This window comes from Euwallacea fornicatus, chromosome 18 (genome assembly GCF_040115645.1).
Source record: "Euwallacea fornicatus isolate EFF26 chromosome 18, ASM4011564v1, whole genome shotgun sequence".
Taxonomy (NCBI): Eukaryota; Metazoa; Arthropoda; class Insecta; order Coleoptera; family Curculionidae; genus Euwallacea; species Euwallacea fornicatus.
In genome coordinates this window covers 3,027,877-3,041,299 of record NC_089558.1, presented here as the reverse complement: position 1 = coordinate 3,041,299, position 13,423 = coordinate 3,027,877, and the positions used below count along the sequence as shown (strand labels likewise).

Below are 13,423 nucleotides of genomic sequence, written 5' to 3'. Positions count from 1 at the left end.
TACTGGAACTGAAGTATACCTAAAGAAGTGTCACTAACCACAAATTACGGTATTCCGGCTAGAAAAATCTATTTATTTCTGTCGTGAGTTCTCACAGTCTGACAATACAAAAATGGTCGGTTTACTTGGGATTATAATACAAAAAACACGTAAATAAGCATACAAAATATACTGGTGGCTGTGCCGAGTGAAGAACTAATAATTAATAAATAAATCATAAAATTAACTAATACGTATGATACTACCATAAAAGCCATACAAAACTAAACATAAAAATACAGGGTGACCATTAAAGAATGCCTCCAGTAAGCGTTGAAATACAACAGGCATATCTTGGATAAATTCATCGGCTGTTAAGTATACGTCAGAGGTTTAATGGTAACTCAGAAGTGATCTAATCAACGTCCTACGTTTACAGTTCGCCACCCACAGTGAGGTTTCCTTTAATGATCACATGTTACAATAAATTGTTTTGTAGAAAGCGAAAACATATAATTAACATTTCTTAAAGAAAACGAAAAGGCGATGTGCATATGGTTCGTTACTATTGCAAGAACCCTTTTCGGACTTTTACTTTTAGATGCATACTCAAACATAAGGAAATAATTCCAACAAAATATCTAAAGTCTCCTTAACAGAGAAATTGGGGGTTGGATTATACAAAATTATCAGAGAGCGAAAAAATCAAAGGTTAACAAGACCATCCATGGTAACAAAGTAACAAAACAATGGGTGGAAAGCTCTTAAAATAGTAAAATTCTCGAGTATAACACTGAAACCAGACAGCTTGATTGCACTTTTCAATGCCATAAAGGGCAAAACGAGTATTAGGTAACAAGATAAATCCACGATTTGTTAACTGAAAACGCCATAATCTATTTTGATCGCAATAAAAAGGCCCAATTTCCCAATAGAACAGGGATTAAAAAAACAGAAAAAAAGAGTATGGAATGTGTGCTTTAAGGGGGAGTATTGACTAAAAGATCAATTATTATCAAACTTCATTATCACCACCAAAAAGGCACTTGATTGTTACTCACTACTTTTCTACGCTCTTATGCAAGGGGTGACCTAAACCATGGCGCAGAAGGGATGCTCCTTGGGTCAAAATAAGGATAAAGTTGAATTCCAAACTACAAGGTGTTAAAGTTTAGAAAAAAAGCGAAAAGCGAGGAAAGCGATGCGATGTAATGTATCGTTTAAATGTAGCATCTTTATTCTGTTGCTCCCCAACATGCCTCTTAGACAGCGCAAAAGTGTAAATGAAAGTGAACCAAGTAGTGTTGAAGCATTCAAATTAAGAAAAAAAAAATTGAAATATTATAGCATTAAGTTCAAGCTCAGAAAATGAGAGTTCGTATGATAATAAATATTTTAAAGAATAAGTAGAAAACGTGGCTTTGCCAACCCTAATAAGTGAATGTTCGAAAAAAAAAAAATCGAAATTTTTTTTCCCTATTAGTATGCAAATATACAGGGTGTTTGGTAGGTAATGCAGGATCCTAAATAGGGACTTTGAGGAAGTCATTCTAAATTAATTTAACCAAATATACCTAAGCACCAAGTGTCACAGTTTTCCTAATAATTTTTTTTATATTTTTTAATTTGACCGTGCTTTTCAACAATTATTGAAATGCAAAAGAACAAGCCGCTTTATCACAAAAATGTGCTAAACTTTTTTATTACGTATGAATAGATTGATTAAAAAATTTAGACCATAAAATCTGAAATGGCGTTGTTACATACTGAGAACTTCATAAACATGATTTTCCTATTATGTAGTACAGGAAAGAGTCAAATTCACACGTGGATTTTATCTGAACGTTTAGGTGTGTTGGTTTGAATTAAAAAAATATTTCATTGGGCAACGGTTTTTCAACTCTTGTGTGAAGTTTCTTAAGGAGTATTTTAAAATTTTTAGCGATTAATCTCAAAACTTTTAAGTATCCACTAGATGCATTCGCCAGAACCTAAGCTAACCATTTATTATCTTAAGATAGATTTCCAGATATTTGAGGTTTTTGGGTTTTTATCATTCCTAATACGGTCTGCATGTTCGCATGAAATCGCTGGTATATGAACAAAAGGCTCAAAATAGAGACCATTTACTCGCCAGATTTAACCAGGTTCCCAACAATTTAAGCGAGAAAAGCGGCTCAGTAGCACAACAGCAATAAGGAATAGAGCACGTAGATGCATTGAGAAAGGTGGTTCTCATTTTGAACATAATAAATCAATTATTAATGATTTATTTACCATTATTTGAGATTTTTTTTGTTTTTTCAAAATCAACTAAGAAATCCCGAATACTTCCTTCCTTTACATTGGAAAATAAAATATTATTTTGTAGTACATTATTTAATGCGAATATGCAGACAGTACGATATAAATTTGAATAAACATAATATACACCTTAGCGTTCGAATAAAATCCACATTTGAATTTGACTCTTTGCAAAGCAACAAAGCCATTTTAGATTTTCTGGTGTAAATTATTTAAACAATCTATTCATACATAATTAAAAAATTTAGCACATTTTTGTGATAAAAGGGCTTGTTGTTCTGCACTTCAATAATTGTAGAAAAGCACTGTCAAATTATTTTAAAAAATTGAAAACTTAATTATCAAGAAAACTGTAACGCTTGGTGTATAGGCATGTTTGGTTAAATCAATTCAGAATGACCTCCTCTAATTCCCTATTCAGAAGACTGCGCTACCTACCAAACACCCTGTATATTTGCGTATTAGAAGAAAAAAAATTTCCAATAGTCTAATACTTCAGTTATTTTTAAAAATAACTGTAAACATACCTACATAGTTGAAAATGCTTTAAAATGGAGATTTTTTTGACGTCATAACCGACTGTGATTTTCATTTAAAATAAAAAAGTTATGCCGGCTTTTGACAAAACGATACGCTGTAGCAAAAAACTAAGCACGCCACTGGAATTACATCGAAAAGTGCCTTAAGAACGTTTGTGTTTTACTTCAATATTGTTCTAAAAAAAAATGATGAGGAATTTTGAAAATGGCCGAAATTTAAAAAACGCCCTCTAGCGCCGTGGACTGTAAAAATATAGAAATACGGTTCACGTCATTAATATTTTCTCTAAACTCGAGCTCTTGACATGTATGGTAGTTTTTCCCTATCTAGTCGGGAAAGGGGATTTCCCTGTTAAAACACTTGAAATCTGAACAGCCTGTACAGGCGCTGCAACCTACAGATCATCCGCGCAGAGTTAAATTCTGTGAAGAGCTGTTAGGAAAATACGAAAATTACGAAAACTTTACTAGAACCATTTTGGCTGTGGATGAAGTAAAATTAGCTGCGATGGCATACGTAGTAACTTCCAAAACACGCACGTTTGGTCTGTTGAAAACCTACGTGCAATTAAACGAATAAATTTTCAACATCGATTTTCCGTCAATCTATGGACACATCTTGTGAATGGAATGCTCATTGAACCCCATATTTTACCAGATCGTTTAACTAGCGAATGTGATTTAAACTTTTTACGAAATGATCTGCCGATTTTGTTAGATGAGCTACCGTTAAACATTAGGCAAACCATGTGGCTTTTACAACACGGGACCCACCCCATTTTAGTAGGAAAGTGCGATTGGCTTTGGACGGAACGTTTCCGAATAGATGAATTGGCCGAAATGGGAGTGGACATGCTTGTCATTTATGGACTAGGACCTACATTTTGGATAAAAATCATAATGACGGTTAGAATTTATCATCGCATTTTAAAAGTCATGTAGACTTATGCAAAAGATGAAAATATCAATATCTTATATTGGCCACCTCAAAGCCAGGATCCGAATCCCATAGGGAATCTATGGAGCGGTATCAAACATGGTGTGACAAATGAGACACCAAAGATTTAAAATGATCTTTGGGCCTTGATAGAAAGATCTTGGAAAAACATCCCTGTTACTAGATGCCAAGACTTAGGCCACAGCATGGATCGTTGATGTGAAACTGTCATTGCCATTAAAGGGCTGACGACAAAATATTAAGGTCGTGACAAATTGCCTGTGTATTTTTATAAGACGAATAAAAATTAATGAAACACTGCTATTATTTTCTTCGTCATATTTTGTGAATGCATATGTGTTTGGTAATTCCTCAAAGAACTGCTATTTTTTTCCTACAAGTGTATGTCACGAAACATACATTGAGTTGGCGAATATGTCCATAGAGTTTTACCTTTTTGCACTGCAATTTTTGATATTCGTTTTGTAAAACGTTAAAATAAGAATTCATTTATAGCACTTACCTTGATATAGCTACTTTTTGCCTCGATTTTTTTTTTATTAACTAATAAAATAAATGTTAGGGCACAAAGTAGGTAGCAATGGTTTTTTAGTTTCCTGTATTTTTTCTTATTGAAAGAATAAAGTTTGCTTTGCTTAGTTCATTCTATTCATTGAAAGAATAACTTATTCAATATAAGCAATTGAAAGTGTTTTAAAAAATATAATATTTGATTAAAAAGAGAAATTTTTTATTTAATGAATTTTTTTTGCCATATCACAAAATATATATTTTACGGGTTATCTAGTTATTGCATTCATGTGACGATATCAAATTTACATTTCACAAACAACGAAGCCAGAGAACATATTAATAGACTTAGGAACGTTTCTCCATTAATGCAGATATTTACAGGTAATGAAGAAAAAATACTTTTACTAAGCCAGAAAATTGTAGTTGATGAGACAATGATTTCCTGGAGAAAGCTAATATTCAGATAGTACATGCCAACAAAGACGTACAAATATGGCATAAAACTATTCAAATTGTGTTCTACAGAAGGACATCATGATCCACAAAAATACATGCTGGACATGATACCTGTGGAACCAGGCAAGTTGGCATAAGCGAAAAAATTTGCATGGAGCTCATGAACAAGCTATTGAACGAAGAGCGTACCTTGTTTATCGACAATTTTTATACAAGCTTTGAATTAGCAATAAATGAAAAAACCCATGTTGTTGGAACGAGAAGCCACATCAGGACATTGATGCCAAAAGCTGTTATGCTTCACCCATTGAAAAGAGGTGAAGTGATGTTACGGGAAGACGATAATGGCGTAGTAGTGTTGAACTGGAGAGATGCCTGTGATGAGTATTATTATCGAAACATGCCCCTACATGGTGCCAATTTCAAACACTTCCACGCTTCGCGGACGTCCAACAAAAATAAAACCATTAGGAATCATAGGATACAACACTGGAAACTCCTGCATTGGCAGGAGCAACCAAATGGCATCAAATGCAACAATTCGAAAGAACATAAAATGGTATCGGAAACTACCAATTCATTTTTTAGTAGGTACTTCTATAGTGAATAAACATATTGTTTATTAGAAACCAAAAAAACAGAAAATATTAATTAAAAACATTCATAAAGCTTATAGTTTAGGAATGATTAGAATTTAAAAGCGCAAGGTCCCAAACAATAAAAAATGTATTTCACTATCCGCAAAAAACCACAGGGCAAATATATGATAATGATGTGCGTTCGGTGCTACATAAAACACAAGCGAGTTCACCAACACCAGGAAGCAAGAAAAAAATTACAAAAGACGTATCGTCGTAAGTGTCCAGAGGTACCTCAAATATTTTACAATGTTTTAATGAATATCATCATAACTAATAAAATGTTATATTTAGAAGACAAATTCTAATATAAAAATAATTTTTATTTATTACTATAAGTATATTTTTAATGTTTGTTTTTGTTTACTTTGTAGTTTATTGTTACTTCAAATTGTCTATACTTCGATTAATTGTGTCATAAATCAAATTACTACAAGTTACCTTCAAAATCCTGTTTTAATTGGACGATGAATAATATGATCTGTTTGCGGACGACGCGGAACCTGCAGTACTCGTCACATGTATTAAAAAAATATTTATACCGATTTAATTAAATTTTCCGCTATTTCATAAGAATATTATGACGACTAAAATATCTCTATTCTTGACTTTCAGGGGCGTTGTTGTTTTAACGCCTTGTGTGTCGAAAATCAAGAAATTCCAGATACAACTTCATAAAAATTTTATTTTTATTATAATCCAAGGAATATCCCCTTAAATGCGCCGCTATGTTTAGGAAACTCCGTGTATAATAAGCTGTGCATCAATAAAAAGTTGCAAAATAAATAAATAAAGCAACCAAAAGGCAATATAGCTGACTATAAATCGGAACATTACTTCCACTTACGTACTTATTCCCCTTTCAAATAATACTTGCTGACATCTTTGGAGGCAATTGGCTTACCGTGTATTACCCTCATATGGTAGAAGAAAGACGTTGCCTGAGTGAATCGATACGGACATAGAGGACACTGGAAAATTAACCATAACAATTATCCCATAAAGATTTATTGAGAATTTTGTAAACCTTTAAAATCTCATCATCTTCCACTTGATGGCTCTTCAAATGGGCCTCCATGGAGTTCGATCTGTTGGTTGTAAAATCGCATTGATTGCAAAGAAGCCGTGGAGCTCCATGATTTCTTTTGATGTGCCTTTTCAAAGTGCTGACATCTTTCGTTTTATATTTACATTCCTGGCATCTTAAAAAAAAATTTTTGATATTAATAAATTCTTCTATTCTAATTTTTAATAAAATAATAAAATTTTATAGAATTGATAGAATAATCTCACTTTTGCCAGTCTTCATCAGTCAACTTTAAATGCATCCTCACAATATGAACCTTAAGGCCATTCTTATAGGCGAACTCCTTCTCGCAATGTCCGCATATATATTTCTGAAAGCCCTCAGAGTTTTTGTGCATGTGCAGTAAGTGATATTCCAAATTCTTTTTGTAAATCGAACTAAACTCGCAGTGGCTGCACTGATACGCCTTCAATTGATCTTTGTTGTGCATCCTACTGTAATGCCGATCTAATTCCCGTTTTGTTTTGCCTTTGTAGGAGCAAGTGTCACATGGATAAGGCTTTTCTAGATCTGTATGCTTAAATTTAAAGTGGGTTTGAAGGTATTCTTCTCGCTTAGTAACGAATTTGCACATGTGGCAGGTGAAGAGTTCATTGGAGTGTCGTTTTACATGAGCCGCCAAACGGTCCTTTGAAAATGTTGTATATTCGCATTCAGCACATCTGAAAAAATTCATATTAGGCTAGTTTTCAGGACATTCTGGACAATCGCCCTACTTAAAAGTATTGATTCTGTCGTGATGCATGGTTCGAATGTGATTGGTGAGGTTGTGCTTCCTCGTGCACTTTTGCTCGCAATGAGGGCATTGGAAATATTCCTTTTCGTCAGGGCTTTTGTGAATTAGCATATGCCCTTTCAATTGGGCTTCATATTTGGATTTGTAGTCACAATCAGAACACTTATACCAGAGAATATCATTGGGGTCCATATGAATCAAGGCATGTCGTTCCAGGTTTCCTTTGGACTTCCCCACATAAAGGCAACTGTTGCATTTGAATATACTTTTTGTCCTACAAATGGAAATTTCATCAGAAGATTGAAGCATTGGGAGAGGAATACTGACGATTTGCACTTTGGTTTGAAGTCGATTTCTCTGTATAATGAGTCGAGAATATTTTCTTTTTTTGCAATATTTTTCTTCTTTTTAACGTTTTCTTCGGAAGGCTCACATTTCAATTTCACGGTTGTTTCATCGAAAGGTTCGTCCTTTATATCTAAAAAAAATGAGATTATTACTAGAGAATTACAGCTAAAAATGAAAAAAAAAATCAAAAACTATCTTATCAGTCGATATAACGATGCAAATGCCCCGATAATAGTATTGATAATTGATACTAACAATCAGCACAGATCTAGAACTCTAATCAGTGACTAATACAAAAATACCTAGATTGGCAATACTAGCGAACTCCCAACATGTCTCATGCTATTGTAGAAATTGACGGTTCTAGTTTTGAAGGAGGAGGCCAAGTCCTAAGAGTGGCATTGGCCCTGAGCTGTATAAAAAGAATACCTGTGCATATAACCAAAATAAGAGTGGACAGAAACAATCCTGGTCTGAGATCTCAACATCTAAAAGGAGTTGAGCTTATAAAGGACATCTGCAATGGTGTGGTGTATGGGGCAGAGATAGGATCAACTGAAATTACATTTTTCCCAGGAGAGATCATGGGAGGTCACTACCAGGCTTTAATTGAGACAGCTGGAAGTATCAGCTTGCTGTTACAAGTCGCACTTCCATGTGCCTTATTTGCACCCTCTGAAGTTGTACTTAAACTGGGTGGAGGAACAAACATTGAGATGGCTCCTCAGTTGGACTACATGTTGGAAATTTTTAGACCCATATTGCAAAAGTTTGGTGCAACATTTGAGTTCTACCTCAAAAAAAGAGGATATTTCCCTGTTGGGGGAGGAGAAGTGGAAATCCGAATTCAACCAGTAATGCAGCTCAATGGGATTACACTAACACATCCTGGATCTGTTACATCAATAAGAGGCATGAGTTTTGTAGCTGGGAAACTACCATTCCATTTATCGTTGAGAATGGCAGAAGGTGCTGAACAAATACTATCATCTATATGTCCAAATATTGACATTATTAGGTACAAGGAACACCCACAAATCGTACTATCCAGCGCTTCTGGAATAGTTCTTTCAGCCATTACAAATACAGGGTGTATTCTAGGAGGTGACGCCTTAGGAAAAAAAGCTGACCCTCCAAAAAAAACGGGAAAGAGGGCTGGTATGGCTATACTAAAATCTATACAACAGAAAGCTTGTGTAGATAAGCATTGTCAAGATCAGATTATTATTTTCATGGCTCTGGCAAAAGGTAGGTCCTCAGTGCGTGTGGGAGAGATTAGTCTTCACACTAGAGCAGCAATTAGTGTTAGTGGAACATTGACTTCAGCCAAATTTGAAACAGAAACTTTAGAGGGAGGTGCCAATATTATTTGTTGTAGTGGAAGCTAGTCAAACACAACTAATGAAACTAAATTTAGAGTTTTAAGACAAAATTTAATATGTGAATAAGTTTTAATTTGCCATTTATGATGATACTTAAAACTACATTTCCAAAATAAGATTTAATACTTTAGTAAGTAACAATTTACATACTGCTTTCCCAGTACTTATTAAAATATTTTATAAAATATGCTTAAGTTAAGGTATGGCAATGTTCTGTTGTGTTACATAAACTGTAAAAAGGAACACAATAGGGGGATAAAACTGCTTCTAGCAGTCATCTCAAAATCTTAAGGCACATACAAGCATTGATACATAACACATCACTATAGACAAATATCATTATGATATTAATATATGGTAATTTTCTTTTCCTAAAATAGAACCAACTTTTATGAAATGTCAACAATTGTTGATTACATCCAATGTTTCTAAATCGTTGACTTAAATATACCAAAGTACCCTCTTGCAAGTGGATGTCAAATACTTACCAATATTCTCACATTCTGAAGGAGTATTGCGACTTATTTCAGGATCATTATTCATTAAAGCTTCCTCTTCAGCAGTTTCAAGTTTTATCACTTTTCCTAAGCAGATATCATTATTAGAAGAACTTTCAGTTAAATTATTGTCATTGCCATTTGATAAACACATTTCAGGGTCTTTATTTATCAGCGTTTTAACTCCATTTTTAATACCCTCAAATACTAATTTTGGGCTGATTTTTTTGCCAAAAACCATCCTTTTTTTCTTTTGAAGAGAAGCAGCGCTTTCAATATAACCAGGATCCCCAGATTTACATTTTCTGTTGCCATGAGACTTTGGGTCTTTGGAATTTTGGTTTTCGTCAAAACTATCATCTTGTTTTCTTGCTTCCTCTTCAATATTTATTTCCTCTGCTAGGTAATTGAACACCACTCTACCTTCGGTCTCGTTCATAGTTTAAATTTATGTTACAGGCCATCAGAAAAGCATTTTTCAGAGATTTAAACGGTTCGTTAGTTGCAAGAGCCTTATTAATTAAAGACAGAAATAGGGTTTAATCTTGTGTTTGTTAGAGAAGTGGAGAGATAATCATTAACCTCTGGTTTGTATTCTAGGTAAGAATGTCTAAACTAAGGCTTGATAAGGGAGAAGTTGATAATTCTAATTAAATAATTATTAAGAATTATGTAAAATGAACCTGAAATAACGAATAAAAAGCAACTAACTATAAATTTAGTAAAATAAAACAGGCAATAAAGAAATTACTTAAATTAACATAAAATGTAAATAAACATATTGACATCAGTCTCATAGGGTCATGATAATGGCCGCTGACATTTGTAATGTTTAGGAAGAAGGGGTTCAGAAATTACGCACCTAGTGTGAGTGTGTACAGAATTGCAGGTTGTAAAAGAACTTACTGACATCACAATTTATGAATCTGAATCGTTTTCGGTACAATACAGCTTTCAGCATTTTTACTAAGAAAAGGTATCCATTGAAAATCTATTTTCTCTAAAAAGTTACATGCGATGGGGTTAGAGGATTTCTCTATAATGGACTTTGAATTTACAGATCTAAAGTGAAGTAATCTAGACTTAAGATGATACACATCAATTTTATTAGTAAATATTTATTATTTATCGAAAATCAACATCATATTCCTACCAGCTTTGATACTCAAATTAACAAGTCTTGCAGATAATCCTCCATTTCTTCTTCTCGGGACTTTACTTCCACTGGTTTGTGCTCCTCCCAAGGAGATTCATCTAATGACTGACTTAATCGGCTAGGCCCTGCAGTTTCCTTCATCAACTCTGATGTTTCAGTTTTATCTCTACTTTCTACAGAAGAATTTAATTCTTTAATATCTTTCTTTTTAGTTCTGTTCTTCTCTTTCTTCTTCAGTCTCGTCACTTCCCTCTTCTTACTATGATAGTTCAGCTTTTTAGAGCATGTAGGACAAAGCCTTATTTTAACCAACACGTTCTTCTTCTCGCCTTTCTCTAGGTATGCAAAATTTACTTCCCAACTTCTCAAGTCTCCTTTCTCAGTACAATGTTTATTGCCACACATAAACTGCCCTTTTCCAGACACAACTTCTTTCTCCACTCTCCATCTCAATGCTACTTTATTCTCTTTATAAAGGCTTAAATCTGCAATGCAATATTCTTTGAAAAGCTTCTCATAGTATTTCTTGGCAAATTGTTCTTCCCATGTATCAGGCTCTGTATCGTCCCACAGGAATCGATGATTGTCTTTAAGGACATGATAGTCGTTGCGGTCTTTGGATTTGTCTCTTTGGAATAGTTTGGTGTCTCCGGGGTGTTTTAAGACGTAATCGTTGATTAGCAATTTATGAAGCTCAAAGGGATTCAAATATCGCATTTGAGTCCTGAGGCTAGACATGTTTATGCTTACATCGCGCTGATCAGAGAACCTTTCGAAGAAAATGTAAATTATATAGTTGTGCTATTTTATGAGAAAAAATAGTACAAAAAACAATAATTAAGATTAATTATTACAATTTGAGAAAATGAAAATATAACGTGTCAATAAAATCAGCTGTTGGAGGTTTAGTAAGATAGAGAGAGTTCAGAATGTGTGAAGCAAACAGAGAAAGGGAGCACTACGGATGGAGGACATCACAAGAAAAAAATTCGCAATTAGTCCTATACGAAGTTTGAAATAACGTTGCCAGATTAAACAATTTTCCCTCAAAGCTACTTTTTTTTTATTGCGCGTAATTCAAGTTCCTTAAACTTGAAATTCAAGAAGCAGGAGAGGGTTAAAGTTGTGCAATAGACTTTTTAAATTTTGGAGAATATTTAGAAATAATAAAATCCCACGTTAACTCGTAGTTATATTTAGCATTTCATCGTTCATTATAAAGTAGGTCGAATAATGGCAATGTGATAATTTAAAATTACGTGATATCCCTCACGTATTTGCCTCCATTCCTGCCGAATTTGACACTTGACACTGACAGTAACAGGAAGTCTTAAGAGTTGATGAGGAAAAAAGTCACAAATATAAATTTTTGAACTCGGTATTTCGTATTACGTAAAAAAGGTTTTTCTTACAGTGATAGTCAGCCAATTTTCCGACACAAAATGTTCTTTGATAGGTTCTTCCCTAAGCTTCCTACTGTTAAAGCTCAAGAAGATGAGGAAGAAGCTGATTTAGTTGATCCTCAGGCGGTTTTAAGGGTAAGAGACCCCCAGCAAAAACTATGCTCTAGTTCAAGTTGATCGCAGAATTCTCTAAGCCTACAATTAATAAATTAATTAACCTTGAGCCCAGTTATTAAATCTAGTACAAAGACAGTTTCTTGGTGTATGTCATAAACAGCCCCTTATTAGTTTGTAAACATAGGTATGATTTCTGCAATGTATCACTATTCATGTTCATCCTGCATTGCAAGGAGCTCAAAAACTTTTTCATTCTATAGTGTGCTAAAATAAATTTCCTAGTTGCCAGAGACTCTAACCAAAAATAAGTGAAAAAAACATAATTTAAAACAGAGGCTTCAATAAGAAATAGTGTCTATGTTTCACAACTACAGCTTTTTTATGTATAAAATGTTTGATTTTCCAAGAAAAAAAAGTATTGATATAGATATTTTGATGAATACAGAATAGGAAATATTGAATGGTAAAAGTTGTCACATAACTAATTGAAGTAAATTGAAGTAGTGGTTATGAATTAGGTTTTCAGTTGGGTTAAATGGTAGGAAAATGGGATATTTGAAGAAGCAATTTTACAATATAGAGATTTAAAACCCATTTTTATCCTTTCAAGTCCATATCTACCCTTGTTTAAGAGATATCCATGCAGCACATCCTTATCTTAGATTCAATGTATATCTCATAAAATACATTTCAAACTATGGAATTATGAATATTTCGTACCAATTTTTAACCAACTCACAAATATTTTAATCATTACTGGATTTTGCAGGAAAAATGCAATGAAACCAGCCACTGCAAAAGTCTTGCTGAAAAGTATCAGGCCTGCAACGATAGAGTGCGATCAAGAAGCCAAACAGCAGAAACATGTGTTGAAGAATTGTTTGATTTGTTACATGCCGTTGACCATTGTGTTACTGCAGAGCTGTTCACTAAATTGAAGTAAATGGTAGAATGAGAAAGGCTGCAAGAGTGAAAAATTGGAGGATATTTTTACTGCAATTTTTCACAAAACAGCAGTCTATTGGTTATTATGTAGTGTATATTTTATAGGTAACCATGTTAGAAATATGTACTAATGTTTATATCGCAGTATATTGCGGTAAGAAAATTGTGCTTGGTATAGATTATGATCCCATTTCAAAATAAAATATATTCAGAACGTATTTTTAACTTTATACATTCCCGTCCTTTTTTATCTCAAAGGCAGTAGTCCAGAGGACTACTTCACATTCTTCTAGCAGTTACGTTAAGGAAAGCAGTCTGAGGTTTCACAAAGTTCCCTTGTTATCATTGCAGAACTGTTTTTCGAT

The 13,423-nt window shown here is 33.8% G+C and overlaps 3 protein-coding genes and 1 pseudogene across 3 annotated transcripts; 2 read left to right on the top strand and 2 right to left on the bottom strand.

Moving 5' to 3' along the window:
- Positions 1 to 52: 52 nt before the first annotated feature.
- Positions 53 to 10,441, bottom strand: LOC136345131 (zinc finger protein 711-like). The gene is made up of 6 exons (XM_066293161.1): positions 9,429 to 10,441; positions 7,538 to 7,688; positions 7,191 to 7,484; positions 6,681 to 7,136; positions 6,415 to 6,589; positions 53 to 6,358 (listed from the first exon to the last, which is right to left on the bottom strand). The coding sequence occupies exons 1-6, from the start codon at positions 9,874 to 9,876 to the stop codon at positions 6,239 to 6,241; spliced, it is 1,644 nt and encodes a 547-aa protein (XP_066149258.1). The 5' UTR covers positions 9,877 to 10,441; the 3' UTR covers positions 53 to 6,238.
- On the top strand, positions 7,828 to 9,336 carry LOC136345134 (RNA 3'-terminal phosphate cyclase pseudogene; annotated as a pseudogene).
- A 98-nt stretch (positions 10,442 to 10,539) lies between the features above and the next one.
- On the bottom strand, positions 10,540 to 11,516 carry LOC136345135 (protein FRA10AC1 homolog). The gene has a single exon (XM_066293164.1). It carries the CDS (start codon positions 11,329 to 11,331, stop codon positions 10,603 to 10,605), a length of 729 nt encoding a protein of 242 aa, XP_066149261.1. The 5' UTR covers positions 11,332 to 11,516; the 3' UTR covers positions 10,540 to 10,602.
- A 481-nt stretch (positions 11,517 to 11,997) lies between these two features.
- On the top strand, positions 11,998 to 13,276 carry LOC136345137 (cytochrome b-c1 complex subunit 6, mitochondrial-like). The gene is made up of 2 exons (XM_066293165.1): positions 11,998 to 12,131; positions 12,883 to 13,276. The coding sequence occupies exons 1-2, from the start codon at positions 12,036 to 12,038 to the stop codon at positions 13,054 to 13,056; spliced, it is 270 nt and encodes an 89-aa protein (XP_066149262.1). The 5' UTR covers positions 11,998 to 12,035; the 3' UTR covers positions 13,057 to 13,276.
- The last annotated feature ends 147 nt before the right edge of the window (positions 13,277 to 13,423 follow it).

Coding starts and splice junctions, on each gene's coding strand:
- LOC136345131 (XM_066293161.1), bottom strand. CDS start 9,876: ATGAACGAGACCGAAGGTAGAGTGGTGTTCAATTACCTAGCAGAGGAA. Junction 7,689..9,428: donor TTCAGAATGTGAGAATATTG/GTAAGTATTTGA, acceptor CATTTTTTTTAG/ATATAAAGGACGAACCTTTC. Junction 6,590..6,680: donor ACTGATGAAGACTGGCAAAA/GTGAGATTATTC, acceptor TTTTTTTTTAAG/ATGCCAGGAATGTAAATATA.
- LOC136345137 (XM_066293165.1), top strand. CDS start 12,036: ATGTTCTTTGATAGGTTCTTCCCTAAGCTTCCTACTGTTAAAGCTCAA. Junction 12,132..12,882: donor ATCCTCAGGCGGTTTTAAGG/GTAAGAGACCCC, acceptor TGGATTTTGCAG/GAAAAATGCAATGAAACCAG.
- LOC136345135 (XM_066293164.1), bottom strand. CDS start 11,331: ATGTCTAGCCTCAGGACTCAAATGCGATATTTGAATCCCTTTGAGCTT.